General features: G+C 41.3%; 1 protein-coding gene across 1 annotated transcript in view; it reads left to right on the top strand.

Annotated features, from left to right (window-relative positions):
- The window catches only part of mitfb (melanocyte inducing transcription factor b), a 42,598-nt gene that overhangs the window by 2,349 nt on the left and 18,037 nt on the right, over positions 1-22,212 (top strand). The window contains exon 2 of the mRNA XM_056275117.1: positions 16,153-16,390. Coding sequence (XP_056131092.1) covers positions 16,153-16,390 — 238 coding nt within the window. The remainder of the gene's footprint in view (positions 1-16,152; positions 16,391-22,212) is intronic.

Here is a 22,212-nt window from a genome sequence, read left to right as displayed (position 1 = left end):
TAGCTGTATAAATTTAGCAGTGGATGTGTTATGTGTGATGCTGAGAGTTTGGCTTCATTTTTTTAATTGCTGTGATGCTTTGCAAGCAAACCAACCGAGACAATGCCTGTCACAGGGAGATTGTGGAGAAATGAGCAACTTGATTTATGCACTCTAATGAATGTAATAATTGTATACAAGCAATTTAGTGTGACACCAACGACAGGTTTATTGATGTGACTGGGAGCACCTGTGTTTAAATACCTGTCTGTGTATGTGTACATGGAGCAGATACCTTGTCGCTTCACATCAGATGTAATTGGGGATGTCATATCTTCATGGGACAGACACCTTATGTGTGGCAGGCACTTTGGCCTTGGAAACCGAATATTTTCACTTTCATTTTGGTTCACTGTTAACATATTAATTGAATGGTTCAATTCAGCTCATTGTCATTGTCATTATACTCTCAACTAACGTCCATGTACAACCAAAAGTAGTCTTGAGAACTCCCTTATGATGCTAATGAAGGGGAAAAGGCATAGCTTATTTTAATGCAAGGATAAAAAAGAGGGGTCGCGGAGATGCTGGAGCCTATCCCAGCAGTCATTGGGCGGCAGGCGGGGAGACACCCTGGACAGGCTGCCAGTCCATCACAGGGTAAACAGATAGGCGGTTTGGATGATGGATGGATGGATAAAAAAGAATAACAAACATAAAGAATAACGTTAATAACGCCTGCCACCCAGTGACTGCTGCGATAGGCTCCAGCATCCCGTGACTCCAATTGAGATAAGCGGCTTGGATAATGGATGGATGGAAAGAATAACGAAAGTACTAGAGTGTGTAATTACCTATACTTGGTCTATAGATAAGGTACAATAACGATGAAAAATGACAAAACCAGGACACGCAGAATGTACAAAATACACACTTCACTTTATCAATGTGAAATTAATATAAAGGAGCACCGATATAAAACACAATGCGCTGCTCATATTCAAAGGGCCGAGTTTCAGATTTGACTGACAGCCAAGTGCGTGGATGTCGGAAAAATAAAAGATACCAAAACAATGCAAAAATGGAAAAAGAGTGCAAAAAAAAGAAGAAGCAATAATTAGACCTAACCATTGCAAATGAATCGTCACTAATCGGTAAAACCAAGCAGTGGTGTATTCACGTGAACATTTTTGGTGGGGGCAAGTACGCCATGTGGTGAAGTAAGAGAAAGCAAAACAACTCCTGAAAGAGAGCCGAGTCAGAGGATGAGAGAAATGCCCACTGGCTCGCTGCAGCAGTCTATTCCCATTGGGGCGGCCCAAAAAAAGGAGAAGCCAGAGGAGGTGACTGCGGTTCGTTGCCCTGGTCCAAGATGTGGCTGATGGGACTCGGGCTGAGTGATGCAGACAGGTGCCGGGAATTTTCACTGAACAGGAAAATAAATCTTAAAACGGAAAACGTGGTTTAAGATCATTTTTCATGTGTGGAGTAAATAGTATCTTGAAACAAGTCCATGAAACCTAGTGTACTTTCCTGAAACAACAAGCTATAATATCCTCCAGTGAGGCAAGTAAACCGTTCATGCCAGTATCTTGAAATAAGCGTTATGAGTCTTCAAACAGAAAATAATCCCCTGATGAGCATGTCTTTTTTTTTGTGCTGTGTATATAAATAAATGAGGACTGAATCATATTGTTCCCCCAGATTTTGTTAACAGACTGCGTGTGAGTCATTTTCACCACTCCCACATCGACAACGCCAGAATGTGTTGATGTGCCACACAAACCTCTGCATCTATCATGGCATCAGGGGTAATTAGAAATACTCTTGTCTCACAACACTGTGTGGCAGCTTGTGGCTTGGCTGCGTCCCCTTCAGAATTTCAACCTGACAAATGCGAACTTGAATATTCCTATTCAGTATTACAATTATGTTTTTGCGCCAATTCAAGACATATTGCGATTTTTCAAGTATCACGATATGAATATTGTGTTTAGATATGAACTGCACTAATCTAAAGAAAATGTTTAACAAAATGCGTTTATTTTAAACCCCATATGTTAGAAATGCTTAAAACTTGTATACTTCCCTGGGTTAAACATTCAAACAATTCAAATTAAGACACATCTCTAAAAATCATTACAGCAAACCTCTTCAGCTGGGCCAGATTATCCAATAGGCATTCAGGGCATGGCACCAGGGGTCCACGTGCACCTGGGGGCCCATGCAGCCCCAAACAAGAAAAAAATTGTTCAAAAAATGTGTTTTTTCTTAAATTTCAGTCATGACACCATATATAACCAATTATAGACATGCTCATATTTCTTTGTACCTAAACGGAAGGATATAATTGGTCAGTAGTCCGTGTTACATTACATTTGACCTCGATCCCCGCCCCCCCTTTCCCCTACGCCGCCTAACCGATTAATGACAAGTTTGGGATTCGACTGAACATGGAATCTGAGGATTTGGCCACTGTTCGTGAACAGGCTGAGATGCACTCTGCGCTTCGTACCCGTCTGATTCGGATCAGAACATCACAGATTATGAAATTATCCAATCCAGATGCTTCGACCAGAGCGAGCAGGATAAGGCTCCTTGAAAACTGCTGCAAGTGCTCATGGAACATGGTCTGCAATCAATTTTCCCCAACATGTTTGGAGCCCTACGTATTTATTTATTTTTTTTTATACTCTGCTGGTGAAAAACTACAAAGGGGAAAGATCATTTTCACAGATGGCAAGAATTAAAAATGTTAAAAATGAGCTCGGAACAATGCAAATGCAACGGCGCCTCAGTGCATTGTCACTGATGGCCGTTGAATCTGAACTTGTCAGGAACTTTGACTTTGATGAAGTTGTGACTGAGTTTGCTGATAGGAAAGCCTGGAAGAGGTCTTTGTAAGGGCAACTGGAGAGGAGAGAAGTGGAGAGGAGAACAGCAAACAGCAGAGAGACAGTCAGCCAGGAGGAAAGAGACAGCAGCAGGTGTGGGTGTGTGTGTGTGTGTGTGTGTGTGTGTGTGTGTGTGTGTGTGTGTGTGTGTGTGTGTGTGTGTGTGTGTGTGTGTGAGAGAGAGGACAACCTACATTAAACATAGTATTATCGTTATGAAAAAGCAAAAAAAAAGAAGCTCTGGCTGCTTTATGTCCCTTTTAATATCAGATACTTTAAGGCTTTTAGTCAGGTAATATTGTCATGGTTACTTTTTATTTTCCAATGAGTTACAGTGCTGTGGCGGTTCCAAGGGGTGGCAGCTGCCATCCCTGAAAAAGCCTTGCCACCCCAGTTGCCACCCTCTTCATAGGCAATTAATTCTTTTTTTTTTAATTTGTTGTTGAAAGTCCACGATATTTCTCCATAGTTGGTGTAAACGTCTTTACTCACCAGTTTAGATTTCAGTTTGCCCCTGAATAAAGGAAAAAAAATGGTTGAGCCCGCCACCCAACCCGGGAAAATCCACCAATCTATGTCACCACTATTTCATCTCATCTCAATCCTTGCGTGCCCATTGACTCTCTGTAGTCCACTGATGCTGCTTCTGCTCATGCTAAGTGTTAAGTAAGTTGTTTTCATTTGTTTATCGTTGCTCTGTGTTCAAAATGATTTTACAAGAATTTGATGGTGTGAAATATGTGTGATAGCGCTAAATTGCATGTGTGTCTCATACTCAGTGTGTAAGAGTTTGCAGTCCTGGGTGTTAATTAGAAATCACGAAATCTACAACAGTAATGGTTGACTGTTCATAGCCAGCTCATAGCCTAGCTACAGCTCATAGCCTGTTAGCTTATCTCATGAATCATGTATCCAATACAGTGTATGTCATGGCTTTAACCTACAAATTATGTTTATTAGAGATGTTTAGTATGACGCGCTCGCAACTACTTGCACGCAGCACAGGTGCGCCGTGGGTTTGTACGGTTTTGTGCTTGTTTTCCATCTTGAATACTGTAGGTCAGAGTAGCACATATTTGGGGGGGAATGAAAAGGAAGGAGAAAAGTTGTGGCATAGCCAGCTTTTTCCAAACAAAAAAAGCAAAGACAGAAGAGCATATGATGTTAGAAATATATGCAATTCAATACTTTATTTGTGTATGTGTGTGTGTGGGCGGGGGGGGGGGTACGGTAGGTGAAGGGATGGGAGGGTGAATTATTATTGCTGTATTATTGTTCTATATACTTGCAGTGTATTTCATTTTTCTTGTGTATATTAGACTGTATATTTAGTCTATATCTGTGATTTGTATAATGTATTTTTACTGTGATGTATATTTTGTATTTTCCTGTGATGCTGCCGCAGACTGCAATTTCCCCTAGGGGACAATAAAAAGCTATCTATCTATCTAATCTATCTGTCTGTCTGTCTGTCTGTCTGTCTGTCTGTCTGTCTGTCTGTCTGTCTGTCTGTCTGTCTGTCTGTCTGTCTGTCTGTCTGTTTGTCTGTCTGTCTGTCTGTCTGTCTGTCTGTCTACCTACCTACAGTATATGGACAAAAGGATTGGGACACCCCTCTTAATCACTGAATTCAGGCGTTTCATTTAGACCCATTGCCACAGGTGTATGAAATCAAGCAGCTAGCCATGCAGTCTGCATTTACAAACATTTGTGAAAGACTGGGTCATTCTGAAGAGCTCAGTGAATTCAAGTGCAGTACTATCAAAGGATGCCACCTTTGCAATAAGTCAGTTCGTGATATTTCCTCCCTGCTAGATATTCCGCGGTCAACTGTAAGTGGTATGATTGAAAAATGGAAGCGTTTAGGAACAACAGCAACTCAGCCATGAAGTGGCAGACCACATAAAGTCACACAGCGGGGTCAACGAGTGCTGAGGCGCATAGTGTGTAAAAGTTGCCAACACTCTGTTGACTCAATAACTGCAGTGTTCCAAACTTCTTCTGGCATTAACATCAGCACAAAATCTGTGTGCCAGGAGCTTCATGGAATGCGTTTCCATGGCTGAGCAGCTGCATGCAAGCCCAACATCACCAAGCACAATGCCAAGTGTCGGATGGAGTGGTGTAAAGCATGCTGCCACTGGACTCTGGAGCAGTGGAAACATGTTCTGTGGAGTGACGAATCATGCTTCTCTGTCCGGCAGTCTGATGGACGAGTCTGGGTTTGGCGGTTGCCAGGAGAACGTTACCTGCCTGACCGCTTTGTACCAACTGTAAAGTTTGGTGGAGGAGGGATAATGGTATCAGGGGTTGGGCTAGGCCCCTTAGTTCCAGTGAGGGGAAATCTTAATGCTTCAGCATACCAAGACATTTTGGACAATTCTATGCTTCCAACTTTGTGGGAACAGTTTGGGGAGGGCCCTTTTCTGTTCCAGCATGACTGTGCCTCTGCACAAAGCAAGGCCCATTAAGACATGGTTGGGTGAGTTTGGTGTGGAAGAACTTGACTGGCCCACACAGAGCCCTGACCTCAACCCTATCGAACACCTTTGGGATGAATTAGAATGGAGATTGCGAGCCAGGTCTTCTCATCCAACATTAGTGCCTGGCCTCACAAATACTCTTCTGGATGAGTGGGCAAAAATTCCAACAGACACACTCCAAAATCTTGTGGAAAACCTTCCCAGAAGAGTGGAAGCTGTTATAGCTGCAAAGGGGGGACCAACTCCATATTAATGCCTATGGATATAGAATGGGAAATCATAAAAGCTCCTGTAGGTGTAATGGCCAGGTGTCCCAATACTTTTGTCTATCTATCTATCTATCTATCTATCTATCTGTCCGTCTGTCTGTCTTTCTACCTACCTACAGTATATGGACAAAAGGATTGGGACACACCTCCTAATCATTGAATTCAGGTGTTTCATTTAGACCCATTGCCACAGGTGTATGAAATCAAGCAGCTAGCCATGCACTCTGCATTTACAAACATTTGTGAAAGACTGGGTCATTCTGAAGAGCTCAGTGAATTCAAGTGCAGTACTATCATAGGATGCCACCTTTGCAATAAGTCAGTTCGTGATATTTCCTCCCTGCTAGATATTCCGCGGTCAACTGTAAGTGGTATGATTGAAAAATGGAAGCGTTTAGGAACAACAGCAACTCAGCCATGAAGTGGCAGACCACATAAAGTCACACAGTGGGGTCAACGAGTGCTGAGGCGCATAGTGTGTAAAAGTTGCCAACACTCTGTTGACTCAATAACTGCAGTGTTCCAAACTTCTTCTGGCATTAACATCAGCACAAAATCTGTGTGCCAGGAGCTTCATGGAATGCGTTTCCATGGCTGAGCAGCTGCATGCAAGCCCAACATCACCAAACACAATGCCAAGTGTCGGATGGAGTGGTGTAAAGCATGCTGCCACTGGACTCTGGAGCAGTGGAAACATGTTCTGTGGAGTGACGAATCATGCTTCTCTGTCCGGCAGTCTGATGGACGAGTCTGGGTTTGGCGGTTGCCAGGAGAACGTTACCTGCCTGACCGCTTTGTACCAACTGTAAAGTTTGGTGGAGGAGGGATAATGGTATCAGGGGTCGGGCTAGGCCCCTTAGTTCCAGTGAGGGGAAATCTTAATGCTTCAGCATACCAAGACATTTTGGACAATTCTATGCTTCCAACTTTGTGGGAACAGTTTGGGGAGGGCCCTTTTCTGTTCCAGCATGACTGTGCCTCTGCACAAAGCAAGGCCCATTAAGACATGGTTGGGTGAGTTTGGTGTGGAAGAACTTGACTGGCCCACACAGAGCCCTGACCTCAACCCTATCGAACACCTTTGGGATGAATTAGAATGGAGATTGCGAGCCAGGTCTTCTCATCCAACATTAGTGCCTGGCCTCACAAATACTCTTCTGGATGAGTGGGCAAAAATTCCAACAGACACACTCCAAAATCTTGTGGAAAACCTTCCCAGAAGAGTGGAAGCTGTTATAGCTTCAAAGTGGGGACCAACTCCATATTAATGCCTATGGATATAGAATGGGAAATCATAAAAGCTCCTGTAGGTGTAATGGCCAGGTGTCCCAATACTTTTATCTATCTATCTATCTGTCTATCTATCTATCTATCTATCTATCTATCTATCTATCTATCTATCTATCTATCTATCTATCTATCTATCTATCTATCTATAAAAAGACTCAAACGTGTTTTGGGGAAAAAACTAATTGTGAATCTTAATTGCAGTGACAAAATATAAATATTATCTTTGATAGTTGCATAAAACTTCTTTTAGAAAGTTGATTTTAAGTTGTTTCATTATTATGTGATTCACATGCATAAAAAAATCACCAGAAGTTTATGAAAACCATATTTGTCTGGAGGAGATAACCTTTGCCCCCCCCCCCCCCAGCTGGAACCTCATGTCACCCTGTTGCTACCCCAGGTAAAACTTGTTAAATCCGCCACTGGCACAGTGCTACCCATAGCAAATTAGAGCTAGTCCGTATATGCCCTGTAAGCTATGTCTGATTTATTAAAGAAAGAAAATGGCCTGACCAGCAAACCAAGTTGGCTAGGGCCCCATCAAACATTTGTGCCCAGGGGTCTGTAACTTGATTCGAGCTTGCTCTTCACAACGTCTGTTCATTGTGGTTCAACGTTGTCATTCAGGGGAAATGCTGCGATATTAAAATTGTCACGGTTTAGTATCGCCATTTTGCACTGAATCGACTCCCCTCCAACCGCTAGAATCTTTTTAGCTTGGTTGCTTGAACCATGAAAACCTTATAAATGCATCTCATTGAGGGAACAGTCTGAATCCAGCCTGCTGGTTGTCCTTGGAGGCTTTCACTGTCATGCCAGTTAAAATGCAGAGGGAAACAGGGTGTTTGAGAACAGGCTGCAAACAACTGCATTCACTTATAAAGGGCTCAAAATCTAATTAGGAAAAATCAGACCGGGCAAGTTCAAATTATCCTAGCCGTGGTATCATGCTGGACAACACCACAAAACTTTGAACCAGATTATCTCTCTAGATGTTTTTAATGGCCTAACCCTGCTGTGTTTTCAACTAGCATTAGGAGCTATCCTTGGCGTATCATGTCAATAATATTTAGTATAAGACACTGCTTAACTCCCTTGTTTTTATCTACAGCAATGTTAGTGAATTATTACACTTTATCTGGATATTTTCAAGACATATTTTGAGAAAAAGACCATTTTAATTATTTAGCCCTTTGTAAATGGAAATTCCAAAATTAAGAGAAATCAAGAGAAACCATATTATTGGCTCAAATAAATAGAAGTGGTATGTACCTGAGTTGTGTCCCATTTTCCATGCTGGTTGGAGAGAGTATATTATTTTGCAGATTTTATCTGTTTGGTCATGAAGTCAGTGGTGTTTTTGTTTGCATTGATTTGATTTTTACATATGTGCAAAAAATGATACACAGCGTAGCTAATGGGTTGAAAGTTACCAGACTTTGGATGCAGATAGTTCCCATTAAACAGAGATGTGGTTGCCAGCATGGGACACCAAACAGTGTGTGCCAGTGTGTTGTGACCAGCAGGGAGTCTGTACAGATCAATGTTGTGTCATGTAAAGGTCATGACCAGAGTGCTGCTCTCCCACAGAGAGGTTGTGTAGTCTGTCAGTACCTCCGGGTTTTCTCTTTGAGCAAGGTACTTGCAGACTGGCAGAGGACTAGCAGAAGGTAATAGAGTAGGCGCTGGCACTTTAAAGGACCTGTGTGTAAGATTTGGGGGGGGGGTCTATTGGCAGAAATTGAATATAACATTCATAAGCATGTTTTCATTAGTGTATAGTCGCCTGAAAATAAGACTTGTTGTGTTTTCGTTTCCTTAGAGCCCTTTATATCTAAAGAGGGAGCGTGTCTTCCTACACGGAGCCCGCCATGTTGCACTGCCATGTTTTTACAGTAGCCCATGTAGGTTTTCCTACCTGGAGGGGTTATCAGTTGGTTGCCATCTGTAACCTCGCCGCTACTTGCCACTAAATCCTACACACTGGTCCTTTAACTCTCAAGGTGTTGCATCAGCAGCGCAATTTCTCATTGCGAGACATGACAGCATGACATGCAGTGTACTCCTGTTTGGTTAGACTATATGATATTGACACGTCATTATGCAATCCAGCTTTTTACTTCCACTCTGACAGAGTAGACAATCGAAGGTAAGGTTTTTCCCACAAGTGGTGCAACACCCTCTTGTGGGGGAAAAAAACAACTCAAGATTGACATGCATTTTCCATACTTGATTGTGACTTCTATTTAAAGTGAAAGTAGACAACTTTTCAACTGTTGCCCCCTAGCGTTTCCAAGTGATAATATTGTTCGCGCCGCTGTCGCAAAGACAACCCGCTGTCGAGAACACAATTGATTTCGTTTTCCTCAGAGCCTAGCAACTCCCAACAACACAGGACACATGTTTACACATTTCTGTGAAGAAGCATGTTCACCGAAGACGTAAAGTGAAATTGTCGTAATTTCATATTGAATTTGGAAGCTAATGGCAACTGTAACAATGTGCTTTGCATAGTAATAACATAGTTTGAGTAACGTTATTGCTTCACACAAACGGGTAATACGGCAGGGGTTGGCGTCGCAGTGGAGGGGGGAATAGTAGACGAAAAGGTTTGGCGAAGAAGCGTGAGTTTATCCATTTATTTAGTCGATATTGTTGACATAAATGCCATTTTATGTGGTTGGGTTTTTTTTGGGGGGGGGGGGGTTCCGCTCCAGTTGTATCCGGCCAATTACCCCACTCTCCCGAGTATAAGAGTACACCTGTCGCCATCTTACAGTGCTGTGATTGCAACCATTCCCAAATCCTCTATGAATAGGACACATTAACACTGAAACTCTAGTTAACGCTCACGGAAATTTGCATTTGAATCCGATCGTTTTCATTCTTATGCCACTGTGTTGTTTATAAGGGTGGGGATACCTGCAGTCAGTTGAGACTGAGAAGGTCACTTAGATGGGTGATGAAACGTTTCTCTCTCAATAAACGTTGTGTCCAGATGAACTGATTCAACTTTCTTTGATTTTCTTACCTGGGTTATTGAGCATGCATAAAGACAGTCTCAGACAGTTATTGTGCTGGATTTTCTTCTTACCCCCCCCAACCTGCATGTACACATTAATACTGTGTTTGGTGACATTGTATGCTATAACTGGGTTTGCGCTTGCACTCAAGCGTGTGCATTAATACTTGAGTAAGTGTGGCACAGACAGAAATGGTTAACAAGCAAAATATGTGTCACCTTGTGAGACATAGTTTTTCGTTTTAGTTTTAAAGTGCTGTGGATAGACGATATGCTTCCCCGTGAGCGCGTGCACTCTCACTCTGCACATACTGAGGTTGCTAGGACTGGGCCGGTCTTCTCTCAGTGGCTCTGTGTGGCGATTGGAGATTCCAGGCCTGGCCCTGGAGCCTCCCCCCTCTGACACACTTTCAGCGCTGCATTACCAGCATGACTTTCACTGCTCTCCAAGGGCGGGTGGTGCACCTTCAGGAAAAACAAACAAACATGGAGGCCTTAGGAGTACAAATGCACAGACCCTGTTCATTTTACTATCTGTGAGTACGGCACCTTAGCATCGGGGATATTTTGAATATGCATGGAGGGCATGGTTTTGATATTGAATGTGAGTCATAACGTGTGTGCAACAATGTGTAAATCAAGGACACAGTGTCCAGATCTGTGTTAAACGTATGCACATTTGTCGCTAATTATAGCTCTCTCCTTGTGGAGTATATTATTGTTGGCTATATTTTGTTGTTGAGTGGTTTAGGTTTTAATATTTAGGAATTTTAATTTTAGATGACGATGCTGGCTGTTTTTAAGTACAAGCATTAATTGCAGTTGAAATTGGCATGTTTTGACACAGGGCTATCGAACAAGTAGGTATGCTCAATTTAACAAATAGCTGTATACATTTATGCTGTGATGCCATTAGTCTATAGATGAGGTTGTTCAGATGTTGCTTCTGTCCATTTGGCAGAGATGTTCTTTTGCCAAAAAAAAAGGGGGGTCATCAGTGTAAGTTAATAGAAAGGGGAGGTCTTTTGTTGTGTAAACTATAGTTATGTTCTAACCTAGTAACTTGTCACAGGTTTCAGATGACTCATTAAGTTGCATTGTGTGTCCATTCCACTTAAGCTGTAGGAGGAAATATACGCTACCATTTTCTAACAGCTCATTGTTTGGCTTTGAGGAAATCTCTGTAGCCGCAGTCAAACCTGTAGAGGGAGGTCTTGGTCTCACTGTATTCCTAATTGATAGGGATCATTCCTAATTGCTACTTCAATTATTTATATCTTCGATTGCTGCCACAACCTATCACATAGCTTATTCCTATTAATAAGATGCCATGATTAGGTTCACAACAATGGTATCCATCTTAGTGATAGCTAACTTTGCTGAACAAACACTGAAGCGTTAAGGAGAAACGTAGCGAGCAGATTCAGAAGATTCATGAGCGGGAGAGGGTGTGGCTCTCCAAGACTGTGCAGCCATTGTTTCTCCTGATACACTCACACACACACACACACACACACACACACACACACACACTCACAAACACAACAGGAGGTGTGTGTGCACATAACAGTGGAAAGCTAAACAGGACAAAAGAGCTTTTTATGCAATTCAGTGGTCTGGCAAAAAGCCATTTTGTAGCCACAGGGGAGAAATAGAGAGCAAGCACTTGAGCTTTCCTTCATAGGACGCCTTCTGACCGTTGTGGTGCGCGCACACACACACACATACACACACATATTCAATACACTTATTCAATACACTGTATAGGTAAACATGTAATTTATTTTTTCACGTATAACACCGACATTTTTGCAAGGATCGAACTGGCAACCCTCCAGTTACCAGACAACCTGCTCTACCTCCAAGCCACTGCTGCCCCAAAAAATATGTTTTCCCTCTTACGTTTATTTTTGGAATGCCTTTGCGTGGATATTTCTTAAAGCCTACTTAATCTACATTATAGCAGCATTATGGCGGCACAGTGGCCCAGTGGTTAGCACCATTGCCTCACAGCAAGAAGGTCCTGGGTTCAAACCCCAGGCCGTCCCAGGTCCTTTCTGTGTGGAGTTTGCATGTTATCTCGGTGTCTCCATGGGTTTCCTCTGGGTGTGCTGGTTTCCTCCTACCATCAAAAAGACATGCATGTTAGGATTAATCCTCCTGCCTGTGCCCCTGAGCAAGGCAATGGAGAGAAGAAGTGGAGTTGGTCCCCGGGTGCTGCAGCTGCCCACTGCTCCTATACAATAGGATGGGTTAAATGCAGAGAATACATTCATTGTAAGAATACAATGTCAAATAAAGTGGCATTCATTCATTTCACAGTCCTATAAAAATGTATGATGGATGGCTAGTGACTACTTATGTTAATCAGTAATATTACAATTTACTATTTCATTTAGCAGACACTTTTATCCAAAGCGACGTACATCTGAGAGTTAACACAACACAAGCAAGGATCTAGTCAGGAGGTGACAATGCAAGTAAGTGTAAAAAAAACTAGGCTCAAGTCCGATAGGACATAGGTGTCAACAGGTAGTGAACAAAGAAAAAGGTGCATGGAAGCGATTTTTTTTTAAATACCATCAGGTGTGGAGGTGTTCGAGAAAGAGCTGCGTGGATATGTCTGTGAATGGTCTCATTCATCCAGGTCATAGTTATCCAAAGGAATTGAATCAAGTGCAACTGGACTTGGTTATATATCCGTGAAGACTTTTCGCCTCTCATCCAAGAGGCTTCATCAGTTCGTGCCTTTCTGACTAGACCAAGCTAGTCTAACTGGCCGGTGAAGAAATGTCTTCACGGATATATAACCGAGTCCAGTTGCACTTGATTTAATTCCTTTGGATAGCTGGGTGGATAATGTCGGTTACTGGAGGCTGTGTTTCCATTCCGGCTCATTCCCGGTATGAGTGTCTAGGTGTGTTTTTGTCTAGCTAGGTGAGTATTTATATTCAGGTTGGTTGGACTGTTGATTAGTTCAGAAACTGACAAAAATTCAAAGCCTTAAAAAAAGCAGAATCCAAGATGAAGGACATGGGTTTTCCTAATGGCAGATTGGGGTTTTACATCCATCATATGTGGAGCAGCTTTTGTGTCAAGTGGACTGGCAGTATCAGACATACGGCCTCTTTATGTGTGACATTTGATTACAGGTGTTGTAAACAGGCTGTAACTAGTAGTCTATCAAAACAATGACAAAAACAATAAGAGTGTTGTGGAGGAAACTCTGATGACCTCTTCATCCATCTAACTCACTGCTAGGTGCTCCTTTAGGGCACTTTAAACTCATATTACAGAGCTCATAAACAGTAGACGGAGCACTGAAAGCCCTTTTTGTGGCTCTATAGAGTCAAGGTCAGGATTCTGGGCCTAAATTGGAACTGCTGGTGGTGAAGTCTACGTGCAATTGAGTTTTGTGTGGTTTCAGCTTTGGGTCAGCAGACACCAGGCTACAAGAGGTGTCCTCAGAACTGGAGCTTCTACGTCAGCTGTTTTGAGAGATGAGGATGATTAATTGCTGTGCTATAAAATAAGTGAGATTCAGTCTGTACTTGTGGTAGTTGACTGTGTCATTAATATGTCAGAGCATTTATAATTAGGCTAAGGTCAAAGCCTGTCTTAAGGTTATTCTCCAACAATGTCTGCTGTATACTGCATGACGGTGTTTCTCACAGATTTGACATAGAAATACTGTCTAGTGGAAGGTGACATTTGTGCAACACAGACGATGGGGGGTGTTTTTGAGAGTTGTTGCCCCGCATCTTCGTGTGTTGGAGGACGTGGTTGGAAAAGCAATGACTAAAGTACACCCGGACTAAAGGTGTCGGTAGATTAGCGGTGGCTATCACTTTATGTGTATAGTATGTAAAGTGTGTTTATAAGAAGCCTCGTCAAAAGACAAAGTCATTTGCCCTTTTTAACTGCTCTTTTTTCATGATAAACCAGTCAAAGGTGAAAGGTCATCTCCCTAGTAGAAGGGGGAGCGTTGAGGAAGTTTATACTGAAGATATACTGTATGTATCCAGTGTGTGCATTTGTTCTTTTCTAAGTGCGATTGCTAAATTGTGTAATACAACGGAAAGTTTCATTCCATACTAAATTATTGAATGATTTATTCAGAAAATATTTCTACATCAGCGTTCTTGGAAAGGCTTTGAAAAAGCTTCTTTGTGTGAATGCAGGATGGTGCCCATAATGCTGAAAGGTGAGCAGTGGTAAAATGAGGAAATTGTGGAAGACGCCAGACAATGACACAAGACATGTCTGACCTTGCCCTGGAGTTTCAGTTTAGGTTATTTTCTTATTATTTTTGTATTTTTCTGAGAATTGCACACGAGATGAAAAGTAAAATGCAGAGTGAGAATGCCAGCTAGCTGTCATTTGTCAGTCCTTTGTAACATTTGTTGAAACAGATCAACTGGCAAAAGGCCTGATGCTCTCAGTCCAATTTACATTGCTGGATTGCTGGATAATAAGAAACAAAATAACCATAATATAATCTGTTGGCACACAAACATGAGAATTTTATGTACATCTGTCTATTAGCAGGAGGTACAAAATAGTGCGTGGCGTTAAGGAAAATATTATCATAGTAATCATAAACTTTTTACATGATATCGATATATGATGTCATCTGCTCATACCTGCAGAAATACCATATTTAAGAATCCAGTCAAAGGTCGTCACATTGAACATCACATTCTGTAATGTAGGTATACAAACCAACACTAGTCTACACATAATAATGCTCCCTCACATATTTCACACCTCATTTTTTGAGAAATTATAGAGAAAAGATTCTCAATAAAAGTTAAAAAAAATCTGCATCATAATAAGACAATATCTAAATTTCATCCAGATAAAATACCAGTGTAAGACGATTAATGGTAATGTTGAATTATTGCCCAGCCGTAGTTCAAAATGATGGACTAGATGAAATCTTTTGAAAGATTACAGCTGCCTTTTGTAAATCACTCATCAGACCCATCAAGAAAAGAGGACGTTCACTGTCACTAAAAACACCAAACAACCTTTAAAAAAAAAAAAGCCCATATAGGCCCCAGAAATATGGAAGTTTTGGTACTAATAAATCCCATCTATTTAAGCATCAACATGCTCTGTCTGTCACAGCATTTATATTCAGCACTGTGTTCAGAGATGACAGACAGTTTATAGTTACACTAACAGAAAAATGAACGGGGGGCTGCTTTTTCCTCACACATCACCTCTGGTTGAGAAATACTGTAGATGCTGACCCGTTTGGCCCGAAAATGTGGATCTAATTTCATACAGGCCCAAGAGCACCTTTCTGTTCTTATATAGGGTTTAGCCAGTGTGGTGTTAGACAATGAGATTATATGCGGGAGGGTGGGGGAGAATTATGGTATGTGTAGGTCTCAAACACTGACTGAATACGCTGTAGACCAAAGCTGTGTTTGACTGCGCTGGCTAATTAGTGCGATTACTGCACAGCTGGATTGGCGAGACATTTTACTGAGTTTTATCAAAAGGATCATTCACTCGATGAGGGCTTCATCCCGACAACTTCTGCTTCAGCAGAGCCTCTCTATTTTAGGACTGCAGGACTCTGTCTGGGGGTGTGCAGGCCTCTAAATTTAACAGACTGGGAAAACTGAAACTAACCGTTATGATAACAGTTCTGCTTTTGCTTTAGATCGCTGTGTAGCTGCATTCCGTGTAACACAAAACTGTTGTGAGTCGCACCGCTTCAACATGTACAGCCATTAAAATGATTGTTTGGTTCATGGGTTAATCTGATGATGAGCAGGGTTTACACTGAGTTACATAATGCATAACTATGTATCTTTGTGTTTACATAGAAATAACGTGTATGCATTTTCTAATACTGTCTTTTTGCCACTATGCCCTCTCTGTGATCTCTTCTACCTATTTCTCTCTTCATATTGACCTCCTTTAACAATATTTTCCTTTCCCTCCACCCCCTTGCTCCCTTTCTCTCCTTTCCACACATGCTGATCGCTCCCCCTCTCATCTCTTGTTTTTTGACCTCACGTTCCTTGTCTGACCTCTTTCAACTCCCTCTCGGTTATCTCTTTATTTTCTCACCGTCTGTTTCACTCTTTCACGCCCCAAATCTCTCCGTTCTCCACATCAACTTCGCTTTCCCGCTCCATATCTGCCTCTCTGTTGCCTTCTGTCACAAGTCATGCCCTCAGTATCTGCCTTTCCTCCAGTCCATCAGACCAGCATGGGTCCTCCAAGCCGCCACTGAGCTCCTCGGCCATGACATCACGCATCCTGCTGCGACAGCAGCTGATGCGGGAGCAGCTTCAGGAGCAGGAGCGCCGGGAACAGCAGAGACAGCAGGCCTCCCAGTACCCCCAGATCACAGCTGCCCAGACCCCCGCCATCAATGTCAGCGCCCCACCCAGCTTGCCCCCGACTTCCCAGGTGCCAATGGAAGTGCTAAAGGTAACTAGACATTGCCAGCAGAGACTGTGAAAGTATAGTTGCTGCCAATGCAAAGTCGATATATTGCTGTACACGACAAAGTTTGAAAGGTGTGTATAGCATGTGTGTGTGTTTGTGAAAAAGCATTTGAGTGGAACGTACCTTTAAAAGCATCACAAGTTGAATTACTGTTAAAAGTTATGGAAGTTGAACCAGCCAATCAGAACAGTGACCATGCATTAGGCTAAATGTTAGTATTATCGGGAATAACATTCGTGAGAATACACAACTTCAAGTGTTCTATTGCTTTTACAAAACAATTCTACAAAAAAAATGTACAAAGTAAAAACAAGAAACTCAGAAATATCGTTTAGAATGGGATATTTGCAGTTTCTTCCACCTAAAAAAGTAGTTCCACCAAAAGTGGCTTGTTGCCATGCAATCAAATCGGAACAATTAAGCAGGAATATGTCACAAGTATACTTTGTATATAACACTTTGTGGCACTCCAAATAACAATGTAATTAGAATAAATAACAACAAAGTAAAGATGAATTAAATAATAACATTATTAAACACTGTTGACTAGCTTGCAAATTTTTAGGTATAGAATTATTTTTGCTGCTATATGTTAATCTGCACACCGCCATTTATTATGCAGTTGGAGGAGAAGGTGTGTGATGTAGGATTATTATCACATTGTTTTTGCCTTCACTGGCCTCCTCCAGAGGTCACGTCAATCCTCTTTCAGATCATGCCAATCATGCCGTAGCGTAGGGATGACCTAAATCAAAATTGACATTTTGAAATATTTCCATTGTTGACATGAACAATGTATGATAGCCGTTGAAATCAGCTATTGATAAAATCAGCTGTCTCAAGCAGGAGATTACAGATGAAGTGATGCGGCTCCTTTGATGTTAAAGTAAATGAAGTAAATTAAACACAGCTCTCGGCCAATCAGATTGCTTGATCCCAAACAGTTCTTATGTTTATGTGTCTCAAAGTGTGTCATCTCTGGAAATAAATGTTTTAAGTGTCCTGCTGCAGCAGAACGGTGTCAGCTGCCTTAACCTTATGAATCTACAGTATGTCGACCAACGCAGCGGTGGAGAGTCAAGCATGGTTTTACGATGAGCGAATGTAAAAAACACGGGAGTGAGTGAAGTGTGTTAACGCACATATATGGGGATTATCTTTCCTGAGAGAATTCCTCTTTAATGCATGCTGTGCTTCCAGCCATTTGGATTTAGCCATCTGTAATCCTATTTGCTCAGCTACATTCACATCTTTTCATAGCTTTGATTCGTTGGCAGTCTGAGGGACGAGAGACTGTTAAAGATTTTCTGTACTGGGAGAGAGAAGTTGCAATTGCAGTGCAACTGAAAACTTGACAAGAATACATTTAGACGAGACGTTTTGGTAAGTTTGGTTATTTGTCACTGAATACATCTTATTTAAAATGTAGATGACTAGGAAATATCGACGGAAACATATTCCAGTCAGTGACGTGTTCAACTTTGTAAGTTATTGTTTGTGATTCAAGGTTTTTCTAGTGTCTAACGGTATAATGGATAATTGGTTACCCAAAGAACTTCCTTTTGTCTGTTTTAAAATGTTTTCACAAAGGAAGTATTCTAAAATGCTTTAGGTATCCCTCACTAAATTTAGTAGAACAGTCTGAATTCAATTGTGTGTTGAAAAATTTCTACTTGAGAAAATCATGCATTTGCATCACTACATCATTTTTTCTTTAAAGGAGGCAAAGCAACTCGTGTGTTTTTAAATACAAAATACTATATATGGCTGAGAGCTTATGGTATGTCACATAGACACTTCACCCCATGCGTGTTCATAGCTTTGGGGTGTTCTTGTTCATCTGTAAAAATCCCTGTCTCTGCAATGTCACATTTCTGAAAGAAAAACAAAAATTAGCTTTTTGTTTTGTGTGTGGCTTCCATTGATTTGTTATTATTTGTGAATCCCATGAATCATAACAAATGCCTGCACCGCTGATAGCTGAAGGTTCTGTGTGCAAACAAGTCTGGTCACGGGTTCCACAAAAAAATATTAAAAACTCGAAAGTTTGTACAAACTTAAGCTCTTTTGCAAAAATATAATAACAGCATTAAATGTTCCAATGACCAAGTCATGAAATCAACAAAAAGGTTAAACTTCATTGTGCCAATGTATCTGAATTTTATCAAACATCATATCTATGGGTATAAAAGGACAAAAAAAAATACTATACACCATAAAATGATACTACTATAAAGCAATTTTGTGTTTAGATGTACTCTATCGCTGCTCACAAAACTGCCGTTCACATTTAAAAGGAAATGTTATATCCACTGTTCCGCGTGTATTGGTAACTATGGAGAAGGGACTTAATTAACCGTATGTATCAAATGATTATTTGCATATCTTCACAAAAATTCTCATATGGTGATGGGTTTATAGTATTGCTGTACCTTAAAAGACTAATTCTTGCGTAACAAAATTCTCCAACATAACTCATTTCGAGATATCCAGAGATTTTATGGCTGTCTTGCTTTGCGCACACGTTCATCATCCTGGATGTGTGTGGCATGGGCCAGCAGTGGCAGACAAATATATTCATTGAAAGTTTGCCCCCCACCCCAACACTGCATAAACATTACTTATTTTCAGTAATCTGCAGGCTTAGGACCCCTGCTACCCCAATACTCACTCTTTGTGTAATACAACAAGTTAGAGTAACATTTGGTGATTTGGCGTGAGCTTACAGACATTCTTCATTGACTGAAGCCCTGAAATGAAAAGGCTGTTCCAGCCTGGCGCTGTTGAGCAGTGTTAACCTGCTCCCCTGTCTGTGAATAGATTAGCAGGGTCCACGTTAAGCTCAGGGGTACCAGGCAGAGCTGCTGGACCTCAAAAGTGCAAACATTAAGCTTAGATGAGTTTATCTAAAGACTGATTGGACCCTTAATTAACCAAATGACCTCTGACCTTCCGAGGAATAAGTACGGGATCAGTTTGGGGATCAAGACAAAGGCAAGCACAGCCTTACCACACACCAAACGCTAATTCAGTGAAGAATGCTCGTAATTAGCCCCCGCTGCTTTCATTCCACGGCATATTTAAGAGAAAAAAAACACCGCTTTGAAATTTATGTAGGATCACTTCCTAAATGGGTCAAAAATGATTTCTAGATTTTTTTTTTCAAAGGAATTAGAGTACCATGAAAAGAACAAAGTATTCTACACTGTTCTGTACAACACTTGGCATTTCTTTTGGATTACACAATTACAGTAGCATGTGACCGTCAGAAAGAGCATCAAAAAGTATGAATACATTTCCCAAAAATTAGCCTAATTGGATTTCCTTGTCAATTAATACAAAAACACAACCCACAGAAATACTTTCCAGTATTTGTAGGTTATGACATTATAACATATTGTAAGAGGGTTAGGGTTAGGATTAGGGTTAGCATTTAAATACTCAATATAAAATTAATGTAGTCTTCATCTGCTTCAAGGCTCTTATGGAATACACATAGCTTACTTTCCTAATCACTTCAAATGAACTACAGATTTTTCTTTTATCAAATTTGCAATATTTCAGATTACTGCATGAAGGGCACGCTATGTTTAATTGCTTCTAAGGGGTCAAAACAGCATCGCCACTCTTAATAACTCAATGAAACAGCAAAGCGTTCCAAAAAAGTTTTGCAAAAAGTTGTACAGAAAGGCTAAAGTTGCCAAACAACGGTTTTCTTACTTGGCTTTAGGTTTGATGAGATCTTGTACAGTAGATTGCCGTCTCAGAGCGGGTTAACGCTGAATTTGGCCAAAGCCTTGCTATTTTACCCATATTTCTAATGGATAACATAGAGTTAACAATGTTAACATCACAGTTGTGTTTAGCAAAAGAGCTGGAGACCACATTCAGCCGCTCCGCTTTTGACACAATGTGGCCTATTCTTCAAGTCTGCTTAGCAAATGGAACATTGCTGTTAATGTGTCCTGCTAAGGGCACTGTGGAGTCCCCAAGGCACCCAGATATAAAAAAGACAAATTGTTGTTTGTCACTTTGCCCTCACCCTGTGTCCTCTCTGCATGTCTCTCAATGAGAAGCCAGTTCAGTATTATGCATGTATTTCTTTTTCAGAATGGTCTTGCCATGGGGGGGGGGGGGGGGGGTTCATGTTGGTAATGGCCTCGGGGTTGTCTTATAACAAGCTGACATACAAAGAGCTCTCTTGTTGTCTGTATTTTAAGATGTCGTGAGGATTGGAGTTGTAAGAAAGGTGGCTATTATGGCTAGCGACCATCATGGCAATTGCTTATGTGTTATTTCCTGAGACAGTCATCTAATTGTTTATTTTTCATCTGACGGATTGGCAAACGTGCTCATTGAAATCACAAATATGTTTAATCTGACCTTTATACAAGAGTAATCAATGTCAAGGATGCATCCCAGCGAGTCCTAGACATCCCACAGCCGAGCACTTACATTAACAACATGGATAGAAATCCATTTGCACAGACTTTACTATGCCACAGCACCTGTCAAAAGTATTTGTAAAGATGCATTCAAGATATATGTATGTAAGATGGCATTCATTTTACTGTCTGCTGTTTGGTATCTTATATATTCGCCTCTGTCTTCAAAGAGGATCCTTATTTTCCCCTGATCAATTTGTCATCATAAAAAAGTCCATTTACACAGCTATTACTTAGATCAGCAGGTTCCAACCTGAGTCCTGCAGTGGGGGTGGTGTGTGTGTGTGTGTGTGTGTGTGTGTGTGTGTGTGTGTGTGTGTGTGTGTTTATATGTTGGGGGGTGTCTATCACATTACCGATGACAATGTAGGAGGTTGGGCCCTTAGGTGAAAAAAAGACTGTTGAAAACTGCTCTTGACCACATGAAATGTAAAAGGATGCCAGTTTTATGAGGTTAACAAAGTTAAGGGAAAAAAACAAGTTAATTAAAGTTAAAGATTAAAGAAATAATCTTTGTAATTGATATGAATTGGCATGCCTCATTAGTAAAGCACAAAGTGTATTGGGAGGAAAACATCAAGTAGAGAATTTATTACTGTGAAGGGCCTAACGAGTAAATCTTCAGTTAACCATCTTTTGCTTTATCTTAAATACAATGCCCTTAATGAACCCTTTGTTGCTGTTGTGGCTATTTTTAGGCAGGAAGCAGACCGTAATGTGTGTGTGCGTGGGTGTGTGTGTGTGTGTGTGTGTGTGTGTGTGTGTGTGTGTGCATGCGCGCGCATGTGTGTGTGCGTGCGTGCGTGGGCGGGGAAAGGTGGGTGGGTGTGTATGTGTGTGCATGTGCTAGTGGGTGTGTGCATGTGACAGTTTATGAGGTTGCATCCTACAATAACTCTTTGTATCTTCAATTCTTTTTTTAGTTTGGAAAGAAGGATTTCTGCCATGTACTGAGTGCTGGGAGCGTGTGTGTAATTTCAAGTGTGTTTGCATGTGTTCTTGTTCAGCTATATTTGTGAGGACCAATATATTTGTCAATTTTGAACCGTCAAGAGTGAGGACATTTTTTTTTTTGTAAAGTGGGGACATTTTAGCCAATCCCATTTCTTAGAGGGTCTATTTTAGGGTTAAGACTTGGGTTTAGGGTTAAGGTTAGGCATGTAGTGCTGATGGTTAGGGTTCGGGAATGAATGTAGTCAATGAGGTGTCCTCATAAGTATAGAAAAACAAACAATTGTGTGTGTGTGAGAGAGAGAGAGAGAAAGCACAAAAGAGAGAGGGAGGGACAGAGAGAGAGAGGGAAGGCGAGAGGGGGGGGCAGATAGAGAAAGAGAGAGGGAAAGAGAGAGAGAGGGAAGG

This window comes from Lampris incognitus, chromosome 2 (genome assembly GCF_029633865.1).
Source record: "Lampris incognitus isolate fLamInc1 chromosome 2, fLamInc1.hap2, whole genome shotgun sequence".
In the NCBI taxonomy this organism is placed as follows: Eukaryota; Metazoa; Chordata; class Actinopteri; order Lampriformes; family Lampridae; genus Lampris; species Lampris incognitus.
This window is presented reverse-complemented; position numbering and strand designations above follow the sequence as displayed.